Below are 24,703 nucleotides of genomic sequence, written 5' to 3'. Positions count from 1 at the left end.
TTGTTCTGAAAGGAAAAATGGGATAGAATAAAATAAAACAAAATTTAAAATATATAACGATATTTATTTATTTATATTAATTTGAAAACGTTATCCCGAAAATTGATTTTTTACTATATAAAATAACCATTATTATTATTCATTCAAATTTTTTATAGGTGACATATGTACAAATATATATAATACAAGTGAAAACAAACAATTGACTGAGTTAATTGTTGAAATACCATGCATAGTCAGTGTTGATTTATTTATCACATTACACATACAAACATGTGACACATACATAACTGATAATCAAGTATAGTACCTATTATAAAGTTTCCGCCTAATTGGCGCCCTCACGAGTAAACAGTGATGTTTATGAAAAAAAATTTTACATTTAAACTTTTGTTCTATCTCTAACGGTTTACAAGATGGGTCCTACGGACCCAAGACCCAATTCACCTATGATGCTCATTTACGAACTTGACCTCACTTTTTACGTCCTGAGTACGCTGTAAAAATTTCAGCTCGATATCTTTTTTCGTTTTTGAGTTATCGTGTCCACAGACGGACGGATGGACGGACGGACAACCGGAAATGGACTAATTAGGTGATTTTATGAACACCTATGACAAAATTTTTATACTAACATCATTATTTTTAAGCGTTACAAACTTGGGACTAAACTTAATATACTATGTATATTTCATATATACATGGTATAAAAAGAGTGAAAAATTTAAATAAAAGGAAAAATTTCATTTTTTTAAAAGTAAAAATTTTATCCATTTTTTTTTTTTTTGATATGTACTACTATCAAATATACATGTATATTTGATAGTAGTACATATCAAAAAAAAAAAATTATAAAAAAAATATTTCCCCTACTCTGTCTGGTTTATAGTGAAGAGCTGTGCGTAAGTACTCACTGCCCTGATAAAACCATCCGGCTCTAAGCATGCGCGTTACGACAGAGACAACTTTTTTAATTTTTTTTAATATTAAATTAAACTGACCAATTATTTATATTAGCTGACCAATTATCAGCGAATGCTTCCCGATCGCGCATAGGTGGAGTTTTTTATTTTTTCTGCGAATGAGGTGCTAAACTTATTAATTGACCTTGAAAAACTTTAATCTTTAATAAAAAATTTTCTGATGCTGACCAATTAATGAGACCAACTGACCTTTTATGACCAATTTCTGACCTTTCAGATGGTATAATTGGTCAATCGAAATTCCGCACATGAGGTGCTAAGATCGCGGAGCTCTAAAAAAAAAGTAGCTTTTTGAGACTAAAATTTGAAATTTTGTAACAGGAGAACATGGTTTATATTTTATCACACTTTTTTATAACATATTCGCCTATTACAAAATATTAAAAAAATACTTATTTTAATAGTTAGTGAGAGTTACATGCTAAAATTTATTCTTGTTAAATGAAATTTTATAAGATTTTGTAATAGGAAAACATGACATTTCACAAAAAAAAAAAAAAATAATAATTATGTTAGTCCCACTTTCCCCTACTTATGTCATAAATCATTCTTCTGTCACGGAGTGAGAATTAAAATAACATAAAATATACCTTGCTCTCTTACTTTTTGTCTCTTTCCCGGAATAATAACTAATAATTTAATTAAAAATTAGTCAGGACAATACTAGTTACGAACCGATAATCTCTGTAACCGGAGGCGTCTGAGATAGCCACTACTCCACTTTTGATATATTAATTATACTTACCAATAATGTAATCTATACTTACCCATAAGTATTTATTTTTACTCACCGAATTTTGCTGCTCCGAGTGATCTAAGTATAAATCCAACGCTGTAATGGAGTATAGAGTCAGGATATGGTAAAAAGTAACGGCTCAATTACTTGTAATAAATTTTAAGAAAAAAACACGAAAATTTATTTTTTACTTTACTAATATATTTATTAAAAACAAACATTTGTTTTGTTATTTACAGTTGTTTGTCAATATTTATAATAATAATTAATTAATTGAATTGGACAGAATTTTTTGAAATGTATATTACACATGATGCACTTAATAATTACGGAGGGATTTTAACACTAAATTCATTCAACCATTTTTATTTTTTTATTTTGCTTTTATTTATATTATTTATATATATATTTATATACCAAAGCTGAGTGAGCCGAGCACTAATCATAAATATACTTTTTTCTTAACTTACAAGTAAAAGGTATATTAGCTAGCTTCTTCTGGGAAAACAATAAATAATATATAATAGCTTTTATGAACAGAAATTATATTTAAAATCATTTTTTATTTTTACTTGTAAGCTTTTTGTATTTATATTATTATTAATAATATTCCATTTTTTTCATAGTGGTCAGAAAAGAGTTCTTAAAAATTTTTTGAATTGACTTTCAGTATTTGATAGTTTATTGTATTAAAATGAATTAGTAAAATAATACCGGGTGAGTTGCTTTTTAAATTTAAACATAACCTCATAATACTTGAAAATAGACGATAATTTTTTTAAATTTATTTTTTATTAAGGCTATGCCATTGAACTGTTTTATTAGGAATATAATTTTTTAAGTACGTTGCCATTAGGAATTGATTTAAAGCATGGAATGAAGATCAAAAGATAATTTTGGCGTGGTAAGTACATATGGGTAAGTAACGGTCCCCCCTTTTTCAAACATGTAATAATTAATAGTCAAAGGCATCTATCTATGCATAGCCTATATATTGAAGAGGATCATAAGTCACTTTGAAAGTCTGATAAAATTCATTTTGTTAAATAAACTATCAACTTTATTTTTTTTTTTTTTAAATAATTTTAAAATTGGCTTTTTCCTGGTCACAGTGAATTCTTTATTTTATTTTGCAACTACAATTAGTAAAAAATATAAACCGAAGTGCACATTATTTATTTAATTTGATAGGAATGAATATATTTGTTTTTATTTTTAAACGTTTTTTGATTGAGCGGTACATTATTTAAATATTTGTAGCATTCCTAAATTTAAAATTTTTTTTTAACAAAACTATGAATTTTCGTAAAAAGAATAAGTCAAAAGTTATTTTTTGAATATGCAATTCTATATATATATAATTTTTTTAATCTTTTTTTATTATTATTTTAGTTATGTAAACCAGTATGAACTTTTTTTTTTATTTGCCATATTTATTATTTTATATGCAAAATATTAAAATATCATTAACTCATCATTATTATTAATATTTACAGCATATTTATTAATTATAAAAACGAAATATTTTTTATTATATTTATAATAATTAGCCTGATTGCCAAATACCAATAATTAATTACAGCCTGAAATTTAATCGCCACATCTAATTTTTGTATTATATGCACAATAATAATACCCACCACCATCTTGTTTTAAAAACTATTTAAAAAAAATTATACAATAATCTAAAATTTAAAATGACGATTGAAGTGAAACAGCACTTTTACATGGCAAGAAAGCCTCTATTTAACTTCATTATTTTACGATAAATAGTTAGTAAAAGGCTTTGTTTATATACAATTCAAAAGCAATAACACCTTATCTTCACTTTCTTAACTGCCAAACATTAAAATCTCTCCAATATAGCCAGTTTCACTTCAAGAAAAACAAAATCAATAATTTTTGTCTAAATTAATTCCCAAAAAAAAAAATTAAGTACTTATAATAATACGAAAATGTTTCAACAACAAAATTTTTAAGTACAAATTTAAAAGTTAAGTACATACTAAAAATGGATGGAACAAATTAAAATACTTTTTTATATATTAATATATTAAATTAAATATATTGCACACAAATGAAATTATAGTTATATTGCCCTTAAATCCGTTTACGGATAAATTGTTTTAAAAATTCATTAGATTTATCAGTAATGAATATACTGATTTTTCAAATAAATATTATGAAGTACATTATTATCACATTCGGAAAATGATTAAAAACGAGATGCCCATAAAAATCTTTCGATAACAATGTTTTATTTATTTGAAACATGTTTTTTTTTTATTAAAAATAGTTTCCCTAATTGATGTTGAATATTACCTTCTTATTCACAACAAGTAGGGATAATGACTAATGGCTAGTTTAGCACTATTTAATATAATACTTTAATCCCTGCGAATTCATCTTTTTATTTTTTGTTTAAGTACTTAAAAAGTTTCATTTAGTTTTAGTTTTTTTTCTAGCTTTTTTATAACATATGCACTGTACTTTAATTTGCTTTGAAACGTAATTTTATCATCAATAGCGTTGTTGAAATTCATGATGCCAACGATTGAAATCAATATGGAACACCACTATAGATCCTGTCGCCAAGCCAGCTAAAAGGAATCTGAAAACAAGTATCATTAGTATTAAGCAAAAGACAGAAAAATATTAAAACTAAATAACACATTCAGAAAATTTTTAAAATGGTAAGGAACTTAATAACAGAAGAGGAACTGAATTCTGTTAAAGTGAACTAATAAATAGCAATTTGTGTTTCTGCCTTTAGACTAGCAATCGGAATCTGAATAGGAATCTGTGTTTTTTTTTTTTTTTTTTTTTTTTTTTTTTTTTTAAATGGAATGAATGTAACGATTAAGTTGATAATATTAAAAACGAATTTTTAAAGTTAAAATTGAGTTTTTAGTTACAAATAAAACTTCCAATTCAAAATTTCCAGATTTATTGAGACTTAAAGCTGTTAAATTCAAATACTGGTTTTAATTTAGTTTTAAAACAATTGGACAAGCAACTTATTAAATTCAACAAAGAAACTTCTGGTGGAAATTGAGACGCAGAAATGTATACCATGTTCTTAGATGTAGGAAAAGTGGGATATTTCTTTATTCTGATTTCGAGTAATAAGTAATAAGTCAGTATAATGAAAATTCATTGAGAGCATAGATTGAGAAAAAATTAACTTTAATGTAATACTTACTTTTGATCATGCGATAAAGCTAACGATCGCACACTGCTATCACAAGCGGGAAAAGCGTACAATAATGCTAAATTGAAAGTTCTCCATACTTCAACGATTCCTTTATCGCCACCAGTCATTAAATATTCACCATCTCGACTTAACAACAAACACTGAAATAAAATTAAAATAATTAGTTTGGATTCTTGGCATCATTGGAAATAATTAACACTAACCTGTAAATTATCATTATGTGATTCACTGCGAAGACGTTTTCCATTAATTGTAAAAGCTGCAATATGTCCCATTTCATAATTGACGACAATTACACCTTCACGCGACATTGCAATGTTTTCGGGTGAATTAAATCCTGAAGGTGGATCTAAGGATCGTAAAAGATCACCAAATGTTGTATGAACTAATACTGGACCATCTGCATAGATAGAATAATTTATTTAATAGCAACAATTCGAAGAAATATTATTCAATAACAAATAACTTACTTATTGATCCGGAAACAATCAGTCCTAACTCAGCTGAAATAACTACACTTGATACAGGTTGTTCATGACCTGTCAGCGTTGCTCTAGGTGTTGGCATTTCTCCTTCACCCACAATTGTCTGGGTTCGAGCATTCCAATGCCATAACAATACAGTACAATCTGCTGAGCCAGATACAATATAACAATCTGACGTAATATTACATTCAGAACGGGATAAACATGTAACAACACCATAATGGCCAAATACAATTTGTACAATTTTTGCTGTTTCGGTTGAGAATACACGAAAACTGTTATCCCAAAATCCGCATGCAACCAAAAATCGACTATCTACCGTTGTTACAAAACAATTTGAACGTATTCGTAATTTTTGACTGAAATTATCACCTAAGTGCCGCCTTAAAAGTGGATTTGAGTTATTACTAGTTTGAGCTGAAACAAAGACTTATTATTAATAACGTCATAGATATAAGTCTTGTTTGCCTTTCTCTAATAAACGTCTTTTTCTCATAAGCGTTGGTGACGAAATAGTTTATCCTGATTTAAGAATAAAACATGATTCGACTTACATAAAACTGGATCCATTGATAATGGTAAATTAGCAGCAGCATTTTGTGGCGTATCTGCGTAGCTAGGACTTTGTACAGATGCTGCATAACTAGAATTCCATCGATTTACTGCAAATTGTTGATTTGTGGTTACAGTGACCACTGATGGCAATGGAAGTTGTGGATACGTATTGGCAGATATATGACATATTGGTGAATTTGATAAAAATTTCATTGTCATACAAATGTCATCAGGAATTGTTGAAAACATCATTGGTGACTGAAATAAAAAATAAAACATTTATACCTTATTCATTAACAAATTTAACAAATGAGACAGACATACCAAATGCATTGCAGAACTACGAGGTGGATGTGGCTCCATCAGTAATTGTGATGGCGTTTGTCCAAAATTTCTAATTTGATTTTCTATGGCAACTTTCATGACATTATCCGTAATTGAATCCATATCTACACTGCCCTCATATGTAAGATAATAGAATACATTGCTAGCTCTTACTGCTTCGGGTCCTACAAAATACAAACAAAATTTTATATCTTCTGTCGTTTCGCATTTTAACTCTGCTGTGAAAAGTTTTCTTACCTCTTTGTTTATATCCAAAAATAAGGTCTATCCATTGATGTAATTGACACGAAACAAATTCGGATTCTAAGGCCTAAAACAAAATCAACAATAATTTAGTCATTATCAAAGATTCTGATCACATTAGGAAATCTGCAGCGGTGTGGTATTAAAAAAGGATTATTATCATTTTCGGCTTTATTGAAATTTTTATTTAATTTGTAAAGAAAAAATTAGTAAATAAAAGAGCTGCAACATATATCTGCAGCACTTATTTTGCAGCAGGTTAGTTTCTCGTTTTTAATTACAAATACCTGGATGACCGAGCTTTGCTACTAGGTATTTTTTGAGTTAAAAAGACACAAATTGTATCACTAATATAAGAACCATTTAAAATGTATCCACATAAATACCAATTTGAATGTCCCGCTAATGTATTGTATTTCGTAACTACGATAAACACCAATAGATGTCAGGAAGAGTCGTATTTTGCAGTTTGTTTCATTTTTTCCTTAAAACACGGATTAAACGAAATTTTCTTAAAATGAAACCTAGCTAGATCGATTTTTCGCCCCACAAACCCCCTGCATATTAATTTTCATGCAAATCGTTGGAGTTGGTCGATTAAATATATAAGATAAGATAAGATGTACTTAAGATAAGTTATACTTTTCAACAATCAAACTTACCATTCTATTAATTCGAATAAATTCTTCAGGTGAATTTGCCCATGGTGGTAGCTCAACGTCATCGACGATACTCCCGTCCTCTTGTTGTCCTAATCGATAATTATTTGAATTAATTAAAATTTCAGGTAAAAAGAAAAACTCTGGTATTAATTCTTTAACATCAGAAGTATCTCGTTGACAATTTTTCCACGATAATGCTATAGATGAAAATAATCGATTTGGATGATCAAATTTTCCACCTTGTAATGCTAAGAACATAGTGGTCATAGGTTCCTAGAAAATAAATTTTATATAAGAAAACAATAATATATTTATAAGCGAAAATTTTGGAAAATTATTTACCACTCTTATAAGCCAGTTCAATACAAAAGCTGACGTAGAGTAATGTGTTCCATAATGGAATGGCGGTATACTTTCATGCTCCCAAGTGGAATATCGTTCATCGAAGTAAGCACGTCTACTTGGATTTAAAGCACCAATTGGCTGTTTAGAAAAACAAAATAAAATTTTGAATTAAATCAGTTCTTGAAAAGAAAGTCTAGTTTTTTAAGCTGTTACCTTTGATAAATCTCTATAATTGCTTGGTAAACTTAAGTCTAATTCTTTTGATTCGTAATTCGTTAATACCCATGGAAATACTGGATATTGATTTAAATCATTGTATGTACGACCTAAAAATTAAAAAAGAAAAATTATTGTATCGATTCAAAGAAATTTTAATTCCTCAATGGAGTTCAAGAATTACATTATTTTCTGGCAAGGGGTTGTTAAGGATTTCAATTGTTTTCTTACAAAAAGCTAAATGATGGATGTTACTTAGGCTCAGGTTTAGGCTAATCACCTAATAGTGACATCATTACGAAGTAAGAATTCAATTCCATGAATTGCTGTTTTGATGCGAAGGGGAGCGAAAAATAAGAAAATAAGAAATCATCCCGAAGAAGATGATAAACTTGGATGAATTATTGAGTTTGGAAAATTGGGAAATACTTTAGAACAAGAAAAATATATATAAAGAATAAACATTATCAGATTGAACCAAATATTGAAAATTCTAAATGACGGTAAAATATCAGAAATGAAATTATTATAAATGGTTGAAGCCATGGAACTTTGACAAAAAAAAACCCTTTATTTAGCTAGAAAGAATTCTGTAGTTCAGACTACGTAAATCTCTCGGTATAAGTTATTTTAACTGACGTTATAATGTTATTAAAATGTGCATCTGAAAATAAAATGAAAACGGATGGTAATGTCAAATCGAATTAGGCGCCAGTTTAATCACAAATAACCCGGAGGCTTATATGTATATATGTTTAATAGTACTCTATTCCCCTTTGTAGTTTTAGAACGTATATATATGTTAAATATACAGAATGTGCAATGTAAGCGGTAAAGTACATATTATTATTATGATAACAGCAAATATTACACTACTGATTCTGTATGGGAATATAGAAAAGTGTTGATTTTAGACTTTTTCAGGGAATTTTTTAAATTTTCCTCTTCGTAAGAATCATCCTCGTACTTTAAGGAATATTATAAAAAAAGAATTAGCGAAATCGGTTCAGCTGCTCTCGAGATTTGCGCTTAGCAACACATTCAGCGATTCATTTTTATATATATGACTAGCTGATCCGACGAACTTCGTACTGCCTAACAGTCTAGACGTTTACATTTCAATTGACATTTTACCACAGACAATTTACATTTTGTCATAGACAATTTGTTTTTGAGTAATGTTACAATAGTATAAATATTGATAAATATTGACATTAATATTTATACGATACTAACGTTTGCTTTCCCGGAACCCCTCTACTAACATTAAAACTTTATGGTACGGTATTAAAGTTCAAACTGACTTTTAATTATAATTACGATTCTTCTGTATGGAAATATATAGAAAAGTGATGTTTTTGGACTTTTTCAGGCAATTTTTTAAATTTTTCTCTTCGTAAGAACCATCCTCGTACTTTAAGGAATATTGTAAAAAAAGAATGAGCGAAATCGGTTCAGCTGCTCTCGTGATTTTCGCTTAGCAACACATTCAACGATTCATTTTTGTATTATAGATTAAGGTATTATCAAGTTACTTTTGAACAAAATCTGGAGAAAAGTATTCAATATATGATTTAAAATGAGTCAGTTTTAGTCAAGAAATAAATTTAATTCATGAAAAAATTAATTGACGGATAAAAAATTTTGAATTAGACAATTTTCAAGGTGACGATTATTCGTAAAACAGTAGGTTTACGGACAGTCTACCTTAACATGAAACACTCGGTATACATAGATATACGCATAAAGTAATATGTTACATTAAACATCTATATACCATACAACATACATGTATTTGTTATTTTTAAATTAAAAGTAATTTACAGTAATCATGAACGAATTCGACTAAGATATATGAGTTACTACTGTACTAGTAGGGAGTAAATTAAAATAAATATGAATTTTAAAATTAATACAGAATGAAAACATAAAAAAATTGAATGTTAATAACATTTTCATCTAATTTTAGTAGTTCATTTACCTGCAATTGTATTTAAAAACATTAAATATTCAAAATTTGATATTTCACGACGTTGCCATTTTTGTGTCATATTTGAATTTCTCATAAGTTGTCTTGGAGACATCATCGATGCTCGTCTGAAATTGAAAAAAAAATCCAAATTAAACTTTCAATTAAAACTCCAAAATTAAAAAATTTTTAATTTTTTTGCTGATTGGACAAATATTTAGTGAGTAAAAACTTCATCAAAATTTAAAGTGCTCCTCATTTTTGTATTTTTCATTTTATAAAGTATTTTAAGAAATCTTCTTTTTGAAAAATCGAGAAAAACTCCGAACAACCCAATTGAAATTCGGTTTACTTGAAAATCATTCATTTGTAATTTCAACAATAGTAATTTTTGACAAAATCAGGCGTAATAAATTTTTTCATTTAAGATCGTCGATAATTATGGACCCTAGATTTTCTTAACTGCTGAATGATTTCAGCATATTCCCTTGAATGTATTTTAAAATCTATGTCAGCAAAGTTTTCATTCTATGAATTTTTAAATTAGAAAATAAATATTTGTTTTTACCTTGTTTGTGGAATTCCATATTTGATACCAACACCCAATCGTGGCAACGCTTTGATGACTTTTTTCACAGTGGCTTGATCGGGGAAGGCAAACATAACTGATGTACGACTTGCCAAAAATATTTCCACAGCAACATTTTGTAAAAGATATCGTCGTGTAAAAATAGCACGAATTTCTGAGAAATACCATTTTCCGTGTAGATGATCACAGTATTTCAATACCTGTAATGAAAAAAAGTAGATTTAGAAAAAATAGTACATAATTTAAGCTTTTGGAATACACTAAAAATAAAAATATTTTTCTTAAGAAAGTTGTTTTTATAACGTAGGGGAACTGTAACCCAGTAGTAAAAGAAAATCGATTTTCTATTTTGGCTCCTCCTAAAATATTAATCCTCATCTCAACGGCCATTTTACTTATTACCCTTGAGAGAAAATGTATTAAAACAAATATTTTTCTAAAGTATGTCTTATATTTCTCATTTTTATACGGCTGATAATATTTTTTGTTTTACTATTTTATAAAAAATGATTTTTATTGCCAAAAATCGTTTTGAATGGTCAATATGTATTGCAAATATTGTTAAACAACGTGCTTTGTTTAATAACGTTTTTTGCTTGATTTGTTTGACTTAAAATCGTGTTTTATTATAATTTTGTTAGATCTTAGATTAATCAAAAAATTCAACTGAGAATAGTTTAATGAATTTTATTGTGCAAATATTCCATAACCCAAAAGTTCTGGAGACACCTAAATGTAATCATGGTGCTAGTCAATTTTTTTTAACTAAAATTAAAAAAAAAAAAATTTTTTTTAACTAAAACGAATTTTTACAAACATAAGTAACTTATTATTTACTCTGGTACTTTCAAATAAAATTTAGTAAATTAAAAAAACTCCGATAAATGCGGTTTTTTTGCAACTTTCTCCAAACTGAACCGGTTTTCACATAGCTAAAAACACATTCCATTAAATTACCTTTCAAACAAACAAAACTATCAAAATCGGTTGATCCGTTTAGGAGATACGATGCCATAGACAGACAGACACACATAAAGGTCAAACTTATAACACCCCTATTTTGGTTCGGGGATTAAAATAGAATCCCTGAATCATTGATCAAAATTATTTCATAAATTCAAATTTGTTCGCCATATTTTATTTTGTGTCCTAGAAAGATAACTTTCCATCTATTACTTTGAAGTTTGCCATAATTTTGCGAAGGCTTTTTGTGCATCGAATCAAGAATATCCTTTTCATTCTGCCTCAAATTTAATCTTTGTTATCGTTTTTGCAAATGTTCATTTATAAGATTTATTCAAATCGGATAAAACAATTATTTTTTAAGTAAAAAACCCCATGAAGCATTTACGGGTTAAAAAACACTTTGATCTATTTAATTATAAAATAAATACTTCAATAATGCATGTGATAATAATCAGATAATAATGTTTTATTAATGATGAAAATATATAAAATAATATATTTAAGATAAATAATAATTAATAATATTAATAATAAACACAAATGAAAATAAATTGCATGTTGTGGTCGCATCATTTATATCAATTGCTCTAATTAGTTCCACATTTATATTTTATAAATAATTGTGGGTATAAATACACCTGGAATTGGAAATATTATTCTATTTTAAGTTTTATTTTTTTTTGTACCCACCTATAATAACTGCAGCACAATGCAATGAAATATTTATCCTGCATTACATAATTACAGTGTGATTTAATCATTTGTTTATAGTTTCTTTAAATGAGGCTAGATTTTATACACAGCCCACTAAAAGAGTATGAACAAATCCCTTGCCAGTAGAAAATTCAAGCAGTCAATTTCTTTATCGTTCTATATGTTTTTCGAAGTACTGTATTTGACTTTGAAAACTACAAAGCAAGTTTATTGGAACTTTCGAAGATATACGCAAAAAAATCACATTTCCTACTTTTTTACTATTGGTAAGAAATTAACTAATGGTGGAGGGAACGGGAAGATGAACTTACTTATAAAAAAACTGAATCAAACTGAAAGCGCTTAATAGTCTTTGGGACTTCTTTTCCTTTTCTGTCCCCGCTTTCTTACAAATATACAAAATAATCGTTTAAATGATGAATTCTTATACATCTCATTTTCTGTCTTATGATATCATTTTACTACTGATTGAGTTTTTGATTCGTAATAGACTGTGAACTAGTGATAGATTTCAATGCTATTTTTATTAAGCTGGAAAGTATTTCAGTGTTCATTAAAATGAAGGGATATTTAAGCGTGAACTGCGCGGATAACATATCGAAAAATAAGTTTTTCATTTTTTTTGGATTCATTCAAAGATCTTATGCCTATATTTTTTGTAAATACAAAATATCCACTTTCATATTTTTTATTTGCTGAATACTTCTAAAACGCAAAAAATTCCTATTTTTCTTTAGAAAATCAGATCCTGATTTTAACTCATTCCACACTTGAAAGATTTTATGCCAATCGTTTTCCGATGCTGGATTCTATTATATAATTTATTCAGTAAATATGATAAAGTTGACAAAATCGTATCTACTTCGAAAAATGGAAAATAAATTTTTCAATCACGTGGAAAATTCGGAAATTTTTACTCATCCTGGAAAAATAATTTTCAACTAATTTCGAGGCAGAATATTCTATATTTCGATGGTTGTAATAAAGTTATTGAATCATAATGTACTTATTAATAGGTAAATAGTAAAATTTATTGTCTATTAATTAAACATATGTCACATAAATAACGTATATTTTATTATAATAAAATCTATCCCCTTAAAAATTAATTTTTATTCATTTTTTTAACAAAAATAATAATAAATTTATTTTTATTATTTATTGTTTAAAAAAATAACAATTTGTTCACTATAGCCCTAGTTGATTACCCCTTGTTTATCCCGAAAGGTTGAAACTATAGCAAAACAATTAATTTTACGATAATCATGAATAATTAAATTTCTTATAATTTTTTCAAGGACTGTTTCCAGTCTCCAATTAGTCATAAAATAATAAAAGTGTTAAACATGAATTGACTATCTCGCTGACGGGAATTTATTGTGAAAATACAAGGAAATGTAATAATTCCTTTTTTTAACTAATTCAAAATTCATGAAAATCTTTTTTATTATTCAGGAAAATTGAAATATTTTAACTACAAAATACTAAAATCACAATTTGAATATTATTAATTTTTGAACTTAAAACATTCAAAAGTAATTAAGAATACAAACAAATTCGTGATATCACGATCTTCAGAAACAAACCAAAAAAGCAACCTTCGATTTAATTTATTTCAAAAGTATTTTTTGACAAATGTACGAATTAACTTAGATTAAGTGCAAGATGCTTGAACATTAAGTAGACTTAACGTAGCCATACATAATATATTGTACACCTAAGATATAAAAATACGTTTAAATAAAAAGAAACATGGGTAAAAAATTTATAATGAAGCATTCAATTTTCAAGAGGATCTTGGTGTCTAACTAATTATTTTGAATTTTTATAGCAAACATTTTGCTTCTTTTTATTTAAATTTTATGGCATTTGTATAAAATAAATACAATAGTTTGTGCAACTCTCAAGAACACTTTTTATGGATAATAAAGTGTTTATTTTTTGGTTCAATTAAATTTTGAAAAGATTCTTTTATGGATGGAAATAAAATTTTTGAATACAATTTTGAATTTTTGTTATATAATCGTTTGTAGATTGTAGAATGTATTAAATTGTGAATTGTTTAATTTTGATTTTCTGAGTTTAAATTAATTTCAATGATAAATATATTATAGAAGTGATCCCATAACAAATAGAATTTGCAAAATTTAAAAAACTTCCGACACATGCGGTTTTTTCCTTGTATGTCTCTCCAAACTGAACCGATTTTCCTTGATGTATAACTAAGAATACTATCGAATAAATTAGCTTTCAAGACAGACATACATACATACATAGCGATCAAACTTATAACATCCCTCTTTTTGGGTCGGGAGTTAAAAATTTGGAAATATTAAAAAAGAAATTTCCAATCACATTTTTTTTTTGAAAGGTATAAGTATATCAAGGTAGAAAATTTAATTATTTAAATTTGATTATGACCATATCCATGTTAATTCATACTATTTTCCAACCCAACATAATTCACATGCTATTTTTTAACAGAAAATATAATTTACAGGATTTATTTGAAACAATTTTTAGGAAATCTTGAATACTCTTGTTAAATTTAATTTAAAGTATCACAAAAAACTTAAAAAATTGAAAACATTGCTGATTTAAAAGTGCATCGCTAAAGTATGATAGCATAAAAATTATAAATTAATGCATATCTCAAACTCAAAAACATGCCATAGCTTTAAAAATGCGGTCAGATGCAAGTGTGAAATCCTTACTCGAGGTTCTAAATCAGGAATGTATGTGTATGTAACTTAATAAACAAATAATCTTAGACACTTTCTTGGTAGTTCTTATCAAAATGGACGATGGGGGCATCTGAGGCTAGTTGGCTTATATCGATCTGAGTAATGAAGATAGGCAACTTCCGAAGTAGGAAAGGTTGAACAACTTCAACATTAATGCAGTCAACGTATTCTTTTAAATGTATACCGAACAAAAAAAAAGTTTTTTTGAAATAGCTGATTTAAAGCAGCTAAATAAATAATTAAGTGCTCAATAAAATCGGTTTCATCGCACATGCTTGATATAAAGATGAGACTACTTTGCAACTATAGTTTTGAATCAATTGCATGCGACTTCTTTGGTTAATTTGTATACAAGTTTTATTTTGATTGCAAAATGTCCTAAAATAATACTGTTTTACAAATAGTGTGCAATTTTAACCCCAAAACAGGCGCAATTGTGAACACTGGGCTTAAAGGTCGATTTTTCTAAAATAGCTTTGATGTTATTTAACTGTGCAATTCAAAGCACTGAATACTTTTATTATCACACAAAAAATGGTTCTATTGACACAATAAATCATTTTTTCCGTGTATTATTTGGTTTTCCGACTTTTGTTATTGAAAAATTACAATGCAATTAATCTGCTTAAGTTCTTCAGGATGCTGTTTCACTAATTAAGCTCCAGTAAAACATGATGCCTTTTAAATACGGAGTCCTAAATACAAAAATTATTACTTATTTGATAATAATTTTATAAAAAGTGTTTTAAAGAGTAGATACAATTTATAATGCATTTATTTTATAAATAATGTCCATTTTTATTAGTAAACATATAACATATTTAAATAAATAAATAAAATAAAATAAAAATATATAAAAAATAAGCGATATTAAATTGTATGTTCAAAATAAAATATATGGAGTTACAATAAAATAATATAACAACATACACACACATATAAAACGTTGCAGCGCTTATCTTTCAAGAATATATTTACGACAAGATTTTATTAACATTATAAATGCATTAAAAGTTGCATGTATTAATAATGGTCTTTTTTATTTTAGTTTTGTTTTGGGTTCTATTTTTGTAGTGTTGGGTTGATTCAGAATTCTAACCCAGAAAATGATAAATTTGCTTGTTTTTTTATAGCATGATTGTAAAGAAAAACAAAGCCTTAGAGCAATGGATTCTTGGGAAAAATTGGTTTTATTCAAAAAATTTATAAAAACAAATGGTGAAAACAGAAAATTTTCTTTTCTCCTCCTTTATTTCGTGGACCTCTACACCTGAGACCGCTACTTGCGTGTAACTTCATAGGCGACATTCGAGCGTATTTTATATAATATGCAATTATTTTAACTACAAGTGAAATTTACAAAATTTAAAAAACCTTTATTCCTTGTAAACCGATTTTTGGAAACATAGCTATAAAATTTCCACAATCAAGTCGGTTTGACCGTTTAGGGGCTACGATGCCACTTATAAACACACAGAGGCACAGATAAACACTTTAAACTTATAATACTCCTTCTTAAATCATTATCAAAGTGTTGGTCAAGGACATCAGATGAGATGAAAAGGATACTTAGAGAGCTATCATTTTTTGGGACAAATTTTTGGAAATATTTTAATTGAAATTGAAATTTAAGTTAACTCTGTCTTTTTAATTATTGTTTTGTATTACCTAATTATTTTATCATTTCACTTTTCGAAATGAATTGAGTCAGGTTTATTTGACCATTCATTTCCATTGTAATTATTTATATGTTAAAATTATATGTCATACCTTTTCCAAACTTAATCGATTTTGAAGATCATCGCCAATTTTTTAATTTTTTTCGGGTACGGAACTCTAAGCTCGCACATGAAACATAGCTAAAAACACTCTCCGTTAAATTTCCTTTCAAATAAAACCAAAAAAATCAGTTCATCAGTTTAGGTGCTACGATGTCACAGACAGACAAAACACACAGCGAAAACCTCCATAAGCGAAAAAGAGATTGAAATTTGCTTATTCAGGTTCGACTATGCACTCTCAATAAAATTTAAAAAAACAGAAGTGATAAAATTATAAAAAATTCAAATCAAAACGCTCATGACTTTATATTTCAGTCACTTAGACAGCTTCGTTCTCTTTGACGGAAACAATTAAAATGAATAAAGTTTGATAAAAAAAGTATTACTCAGATTCTTATTGTTCTTCAAAACTTGAATCAAATTTTTTCAGTACAACACTACTTTTTTATATTTTTATGTATTCAAAGCACAAATATATTATAGCCATGCATTTTAAAATACCAAAAAAAAAAAAAACTTTGGACTGATTTACTGATGTAGTTTAATTTATTTGTTGCTATTTTTATAATCTCATTTAAAAGTATAGGTTTTACATAAAAAATTTTGCAAAAATTACTAAATTTTTAGGTAAAATGTTTTATTTAATTTACGTGATTGCTTAGGTAAGACTAATTCGAATGAAGCTACAGTTTTAAAACTCATAAAATCATTGTAGTTTTAAAGACAATGCTCTTAAATATTTGAAAACATGTTACGAAAGAAAAATTTGTTGGGACCTATAAACTTTTTGGCTATATTGGATTGGATATTTTTTCGACATTTGTTAGCTAAAAGAGTGATAATATATCGAAAAATATATAAGTTTTAAATTACATGACTTTGGACAAAAAGAGGAAAAAGTTTTGGAAAAATTCTCAAAACTAAGAAGGAGCAACTATCGAAAAAATGAACACAAGAAAATGCATAATGGTAGATAAAACAAGTGAAAACAAACAATTGACTGAGTTAATTGTTGAAATACCATGTAGGTATAGACAGTGTTGATTACTCTGTCACATTACACATACATACATGTCACACATATATAACTGATTTACCCATATATCACGGGTAAACAGGGATGTTTACGAAAAAATGATTTAAACAAAAGTTGTTTATTTTTTTATAAGGAACATTTTTTACATTTAAACTTTTTTTCTATCTCTAACGGCTTACAAGATGGGTCCTACGGACCCAAGACCCAATTGACCAATGTTGCTCATTTACGAACTCGAACTCACATTTTACGTTCTGAGCACCCTATAAAAATTTCAGTTTGATATCTCTTTTCGTTTTTGAATTATCGTGATGACAGTCGGGCAGACAGACGACAGACGATAGACAGACAACCGGAAATGAACTAATTAGGTGATTTTATGAACACCTATACCAAAATTTTGTTTATAGCATCAATATTTTTAAGCGTTACAAACTTGGGACTAAACTTAGTATACCTTGGTATATTTCATATAGATGGTATAAAAACTATAAACTACTATTTATATTTGAAATACGTTTATATAATAAAAATATTATCTAAATATAAGAATGAACTATTAAATTTTATGAATTAATAAAATCTTAAGTGCTTGTTAATTAATGTAAAATATCCATTTTGTAATTTTGTTTTTTTTTTTTATATTTTATTGTTTAATTATTATATGTAGGTTTTCTATTTATTAATAAATAATTATCTGTATGAGTGACTAAAGAAGAAAAAAAACAGTTGTTTTATTTTGAATTTACAATTTATTTCCATGTATTTTTAAATTGTTTATTTAATATAAATATCTTTTAATATAATCTATCTTTATTTTTAATACTATGTGTAATAAAAACTGAGATTGAGTGTTTTTTATGCAATCATTATCTTATTTATACAGGTTCTTCAGTTGATTTCTTTGAGTATTCTCTTCTTTGATGTTTCGTGTGAAAAAAATAAATATTTTTTATAAAATATGCAATAATTTTTTTTGATTTGGTGTAAAAGTACAAAAATTTGAAGACTTTTTGCTAAAGAAAGAAGAACGTTATTTCTTCAATTTTCGGTTCAAAAAATCGAAATGTTACGGTTTCTAATTTGCACATCCTTCTTAATATACAATCAAAATCGGTTATAATGACGAACCGATGATAAGAAAATGAAGGGTACCAGTCGAATGTTTTTATAAAGACATATATGAAAGAATCGGTTATAAGGACATTTCGGCTAAAGCGACAAATATTCATTGGAATTATAAGCAAATATATCGAATAAAAGGACCAACGCACGTAAACACACTTTTTTACTTGTACTTTTTCATTTATACAAAAACACCATCGCATCGTGACACTATTTCCAACCTTATAAACTTCTTTTAAGTCTTATTAACTCATATAACGGTTATAGTAACCACTCGTCACTGGAATAAGTCAGTAATAACGACCGACATATGTACATATATACACATACCTACTTTCACTTTAATATAAAAATATAAATATCGTTTATAAAGGCTATCGGATATAACGAACAAATTAGTTCGTTCCTTCAATGTCATTATAATCGATTTCGTCTGTGCTATAGATTCGAAAGTTTCGAGAAAAGCTTGATGAAATCAGAAAAGTATCTCCAATTTCGTCTCATCGTCAGTCTTCGCTTCCCGATTCTTCAAAAAGTTTTTCAATATTGTCAATTCTGGTTCACTAGAAACTTTAAAAACCCTTAAAGTATATGAATTCGAGCATGTTAGTAAAAGCCTTTAGAGTTTCATGCTGATGGTAAATTATTTCAAATTACCCAGTTTTTTGAAAACGTTAAAATGGGATTATGATGGAAATAGTAGTAACAACCTCTTGATTATCCAAGAAGCGTGCATTGATTTCATTTATGATCAAGACATTCATTTTAAATATGTTTAAGCTTCATCTTCTATTCCTGTAGGTCCCCATCATTTGTGCGATTCTTCGAGTAACCTCAATGCTTGATATTTTTCTAAATACTTATTAGTTTTTTTTAGGACGTAGGGGCTACCAAGTCGCTAGTACGAGCATGCCCGTGCCTGGATACGGACCTATCTGAAAGATTTGAATGATTCTTTTCAAAGCGGTGTTAATAGAATTTTATCAAGTTATGATTTGTGAGAAGTTACCTATAATTTTCGATAAAACTAGTATCGTTAAACACTATTAATTTCAATGACGCTTTAAGATTATATAGAAAACTATATCCATGAAATTTTACTTATCATGTCGAAAACATACACTGGGGTATTATTACCATGCAACAAATATAATATCTGTTATATTATTAATATTAATAAAATATAAATATAAATACAATTTACATTTTAAACATTTTCAGATAAAATAAATAATGTTTGGGAAACCGCACACGTTGTTGATATCGCCTGACTATGGACCATAATTTTCATAAATGAAATCTATGAAATAATTCATAAACACGTATAATAATATTTATTTGTTTGTATAGGGGTTGAGGACGTGTACAATGTACAAACAGCACGACTTTTTACTATAGAGTTAGTTAACGACAAGGTAGAATACTATTATCAAGCACTCGACGTTCACGTTCGTTATATTGTTTATTCAATTTATTAATATCGAATATCATTTATCACAAGTAAAAACACCAATTGTTTTTCATTTATTCTATTTTTGTATTTTGTAAACGTAGATTAGACACGGAAACAATGTGCTGTAATATTAGCGAATTTCCGATGGAAATGAAGCTATTGCTTTTGTAATAATGAAGGAATTTTGTAAAATTTCTTCAAATGTTCATCGATCCTACCTAAAAGATGTCAAAAATGAATACAAAATTTTTGTATTTTATAATCAGTTCTAAGCAATAAAGTACTCTTGAAGAGTACTCTAGATGCTTGCTGTTCGAAATAATAATTCTTGGAAAACTAAAAATGCAATATTCGATTTTAAGAAAAATGTGTTATTTTTCAATCTCTGAGGGAATTTGCTTAGTTACCGCAGATTCTGCGCCATGATTTTTTTTCGATTTTGGTAATGTCAGTAGATATAAATTTTAATTTCAAGACCTAGTCATAAGGATGTCATAAAAATATGGAAGATGTTCAAATATTCTGACTGGGCATCAACGCATACTGACTTTTCTCATCGTTTTCCCGACCAAATTATCAAAACTTACATGTCGCTAAACTTAAGTTTCGATAATATTCGAAAAATATTTTTGTGGTTAGTAAAAATATTCCTTATAAAAAAATAACCAACTTTTGTTTGAAACATTTTTTCTTAAACATCACTGTTTACCCGTGAGGGCGCAAATTGTATAGTATGTATGTTATGGCTATATCAGTTATATATGTATGTGTATGTGTAATATGATCGAGTTATCAACACTGTCTATACATTTTATTTCAACAATTAACTCAGTCAATTGATTGTTTTCACTTGTTTTATTTATAAATTTTACCCCGCAAAAGATAATGACTTGTGGTACCCCACAATTTTTTAGAAAATTCGCTAAAAACGACGTAACTGAACGTTACGTTAAGTTACGTCGTATATTTAAACCATGTAGAAAGTTTTGGAAATTAACACATTATATATTTTCTCTATATAATGTTTTTAAATTGATTAAAATTAACTCCGACATTTGCCAATTATAGAAGATCAACATTTTTAATTAATCAGTAATATATTTCAAGATTATTAAAAACATTTAAAATACATTAAAACAGAATTTAATCGTATTATATGAACTAGTACTCTTAAAAATCATCCATTTATACTTGATATAATCAAATCTTCACTCTTATATGTATGCATTTGTGACAATGAATAATTGTTCGTATTTTGTGTGTTATTTTAAGAGAATTGAATAAAAATAATATATGACCATCATACGATTATTGTAAGTTTTATAAGGGGAAAAGAAAATTTGGTTATATATTATTATATGAGAGATCAAGTAATCTAACAGAGCAAAAACATTGATGAAATTGTGCAGTAGAGTGTAGCAAATTAGAAAAAAAAACCTGCTATGTACAGCATCCACACAGTATCAATTCTGGAAATGGAGAAAAGTTTTATGAAGCGTTCATTTATTGTGATTCTATTTTATAGATATATAGATTTGAAGTAGATGTTTTAGTCATTGCAAAACATTAATTTTTCCTACGTAAAATTTTTTGTTTTTGGAACTATGTTCCTTATTGTTGATTTGTTTGCTGGTTGGGAGGTAAAACCAAAAAAAAGTACAACAAATAAAAACAACCCCAAAATACGACATGTGCATAATCAATCATTCAAATCAGCAAAAAAATCAAGGCAAATCTGAGTAAAAAAGTAAGCGCTAAATTTGTAATGTACGAAGATACGATAGGACATAGTTCCTACAGAGTGTTCCACGACACCTCTCTTTTTTAATACAAACAAAAATTTTTTCTTTTTGTTTTTTGCCTTTCTATTTGTTCGGCATTGAAGTTTTGCCCTTTTAAAACATATTGTGAATGATCTTAAATATACGCATTTTTTGTTCAAAGCATTTTTACTGTCTCGTCTCTACTAAGAACACATCTCGTCAATTTTATTAAGGAAAGCTATATATTTTCCAGGATTTGTGTGCAAATGAACGCTTAAAACAATCAGGTAATATATCCTTCAGGGTATTTTCTATTGACATCCACTACTAAATTCGTTTCCAGAAGAACTACACATTTTTCAAAATTGTCTAGTATTCTGAATAAATGAATAAACCAAGCTTTGGCACCACAAAACTAATATTTATAATTAATTACTAATACAGTTATTTGTATGAAAGGATCATAGTTCGTAACGAGTGTCTCACGAAACCTCTCGTTATTTTTTATGTTTGGGAGGGGGTTTATTATCTACTTCAAATGATATCAATAGTATTTTTGTCATATGTTTATACAATACATACACCCTCTTATCACTAATGTCTACAAATTGGATTATAACAAGCAGACTCATCTAATATATTTGATTATATAAAAAGCATTGGAAGAGTATGCAGGCAACAGCACTTACCCTATTTGTATATAAATAAAATTACTGTCATATATTTGGAGTTTATTTGGATTTATTGATGATATGAATATTATTTTGTTATTTTCATTTAATGTTGTAATCATTTTTGAAAAGTAGAAACATGGAAAGCACAATATTTTCGAATAAATTTGATAAAATTTTAGAATTTAAGTAGTTAAAGAACTAAGCATTTACAAAAGTTTAAAAAACATCATTTAGTTTTGGTAATTCGATTTTAAAGTACTAAATTAACTTTAAAAATTAACATTCCTGGGCAATAATAGCTATTAACGATACAAGTGGGGTAAGAGCATTATTAACGTACGCATGCGAAATTTTTCTAAAAGCTTCTTTGCGAAATATTTTCTGTTTAGGAATGTGATAAAATCGCGAAATTATATTTCGAATGTCGCTCTTCGAGATTACAATAGCAGATCCATCTGTAGTCAATATAATCCACTCAGTTTAGAGTAAAAGATTTCAAAACAGGGTTGGCTGTGCTCCTCTTTATGCCTGTTTGTTACGTTGCCATCCAAGATCATTGTTTTTCTGTGTGTTGAAAAATCCACATCGTTTTGTATTTTATACAATTAAATGAAAATGAATAAATCTAAAAAACGGAGTCATTCAAAAGATAAAAGGGAAGAGGAACATTTGAAACGAAAAATCTTAAAGTTAATGAAAAATATAGAAAAATTAAAAGATCGATCATCGTCAAGAGATCGTTCACCGCATAGAGAAAAGGGTCCTACGAATTAGGACCAAGTCGAAATATTTAGATGAAAGTGACAAAACCTTGAACATAATCTTTTAATAATTACCTTTAGATAAATGATTTATTAAGTAATTAAAAAATGATAAATTTTAAAATGTCAATTAAACAACAACACTTTTAATTAATACATTGAAATAAATATTATAATTAATTTTAATGATTTTTCTTTAAGTTACATTAACAAGAAATGAAATATACAGAGTGTAACAGAAAAATAACTTATTTGAAGGTTTTTACTTATTTTTCTGCTCAAGTGCGAGCTTAGAGTAACTACTTGGGTAGAATCTTCAAAATCGATTCAATTTGGAAAAGGTATGACTTATGATTTTAACATAGGCATAAGTAATTACAATGGAAATGAATGGTCAAATTAACCTGGCTCAATTCATATCGAAAAGTGAAATGGTAAAATAATTAGGTAATTCAAAACAATAATAACAAAATCAACTCAAATATTTCAATTTCAATTAAAATATTTCCAAAAATGTCCCAAAAAATGGTAGCTCTCTAAGTATCCTTTTCATCTCATCTGATGCCCCTGACCATCACTTTGATATTGATTTAAGAAGGAGTGTTATAAGTTTAAAGTGTTTATCTATGCGTCTGTGTGTTTCTCAGTGGCATCTCAGTAGTCCCTAAACGGTCGAACCGACTTGAGAACTTTTTCTAGCTAAGTTTCCAAAAATCGGTTTGCAAGGAATAAATCGCATTTGTCGCAAGTTTTTTAAATTTTGTAAATTTCACTTGTTTACATTACATCTTGTACCTGTATAAGATTTTATTAATTGATAACAATTATAACAAGACATATTCTACAAATATATAAGCTTCTTTATCAGTACACATAATTAAATTTTCAAGCATCATAACATCATACTCGTATTTAAATCGTGTAACGAGTATTTTAATCTAGAATTAAAATAAAAAAAAAACATAGATAAAAGGTACCTACATACACATTTATTACATACATACATGTGTGGAACTTAACAACCAATCAATGCTTATAAACGTGTTTGTATTATAAAACCACGCCCAACGTGCGACAGCTTTATTCAGGTGTGAATAACATATCTGTCCACATATTATTATCATGATTCATTTATTTTATTCATGGTAGTTTATGTATTCTGTATAAGATATTGTGAGCTTGGCTTTCTTTTATTTCTTGGTAAAAATAATATTTTTATAGTGACGAGGATTCAAACGGCATAAACAAAATATATGCCAAAATAGAGATATTCAAAATTGTAAAATTTTTATTTCATAAACAGAATAAGATTCGAAAAATACAAAATTAATTTTCAAGAAATTG

The 24,703-nt window shown here is 27.4% G+C and overlaps 1 protein-coding gene across 1 annotated transcript in view; it reads right to left on the bottom strand.

Annotated features, from left to right (window-relative positions):
• Positions 1–3,757: 3,757 nt before the first annotated feature.
• LOC123298643 (neurobeachin) overlaps positions 3,758–24,703 on the bottom strand; it is an 865,329-nt gene continuing 844,383 nt past the window's right edge. Inside the window, exons 34-45 of the mRNA XM_044880735.1 lie at positions 10,322–10,542; positions 9,766–9,881; positions 7,782–7,894; positions 7,566–7,706; positions 7,224–7,496; positions 6,556–6,628; positions 6,298–6,482; positions 5,973–6,231; positions 5,404–5,835; positions 5,137–5,333; positions 4,922–5,073; positions 3,758–4,330 (exon numbers count right to left, since the gene is read on the bottom strand). Of these exons, the coding sequence (XP_044736670.1) occupies positions 4,240–4,330; positions 4,922–5,073; positions 5,137–5,333; positions 5,404–5,835; positions 5,973–6,231; positions 6,298–6,482; positions 6,556–6,628; positions 7,224–7,496; positions 7,566–7,706; positions 7,782–7,894; positions 9,766–9,881; positions 10,322–10,542 (2,253 nt within the window). The 3' untranslated portion in view covers positions 3,758–4,239. The remainder of the gene's footprint in view (positions 4,331–4,921; positions 5,074–5,136; positions 5,334–5,403; positions 5,836–5,972; positions 6,232–6,297; positions 6,483–6,555; positions 6,629–7,223; positions 7,497–7,565; positions 7,707–7,781; positions 7,895–9,765; positions 9,882–10,321; positions 10,543–24,703) is intronic.

The sequence above is a fragment of the Chrysoperla carnea genome, chromosome 4 (assembly GCF_905475395.1).
Source record: "Chrysoperla carnea chromosome 4, inChrCarn1.1, whole genome shotgun sequence".
Lineage (NCBI taxonomy): Eukaryota > Metazoa > Arthropoda > Insecta > Neuroptera > Chrysopidae > Chrysoperla > Chrysoperla carnea.
This window is presented reverse-complemented; position numbering and strand designations above follow the sequence as displayed.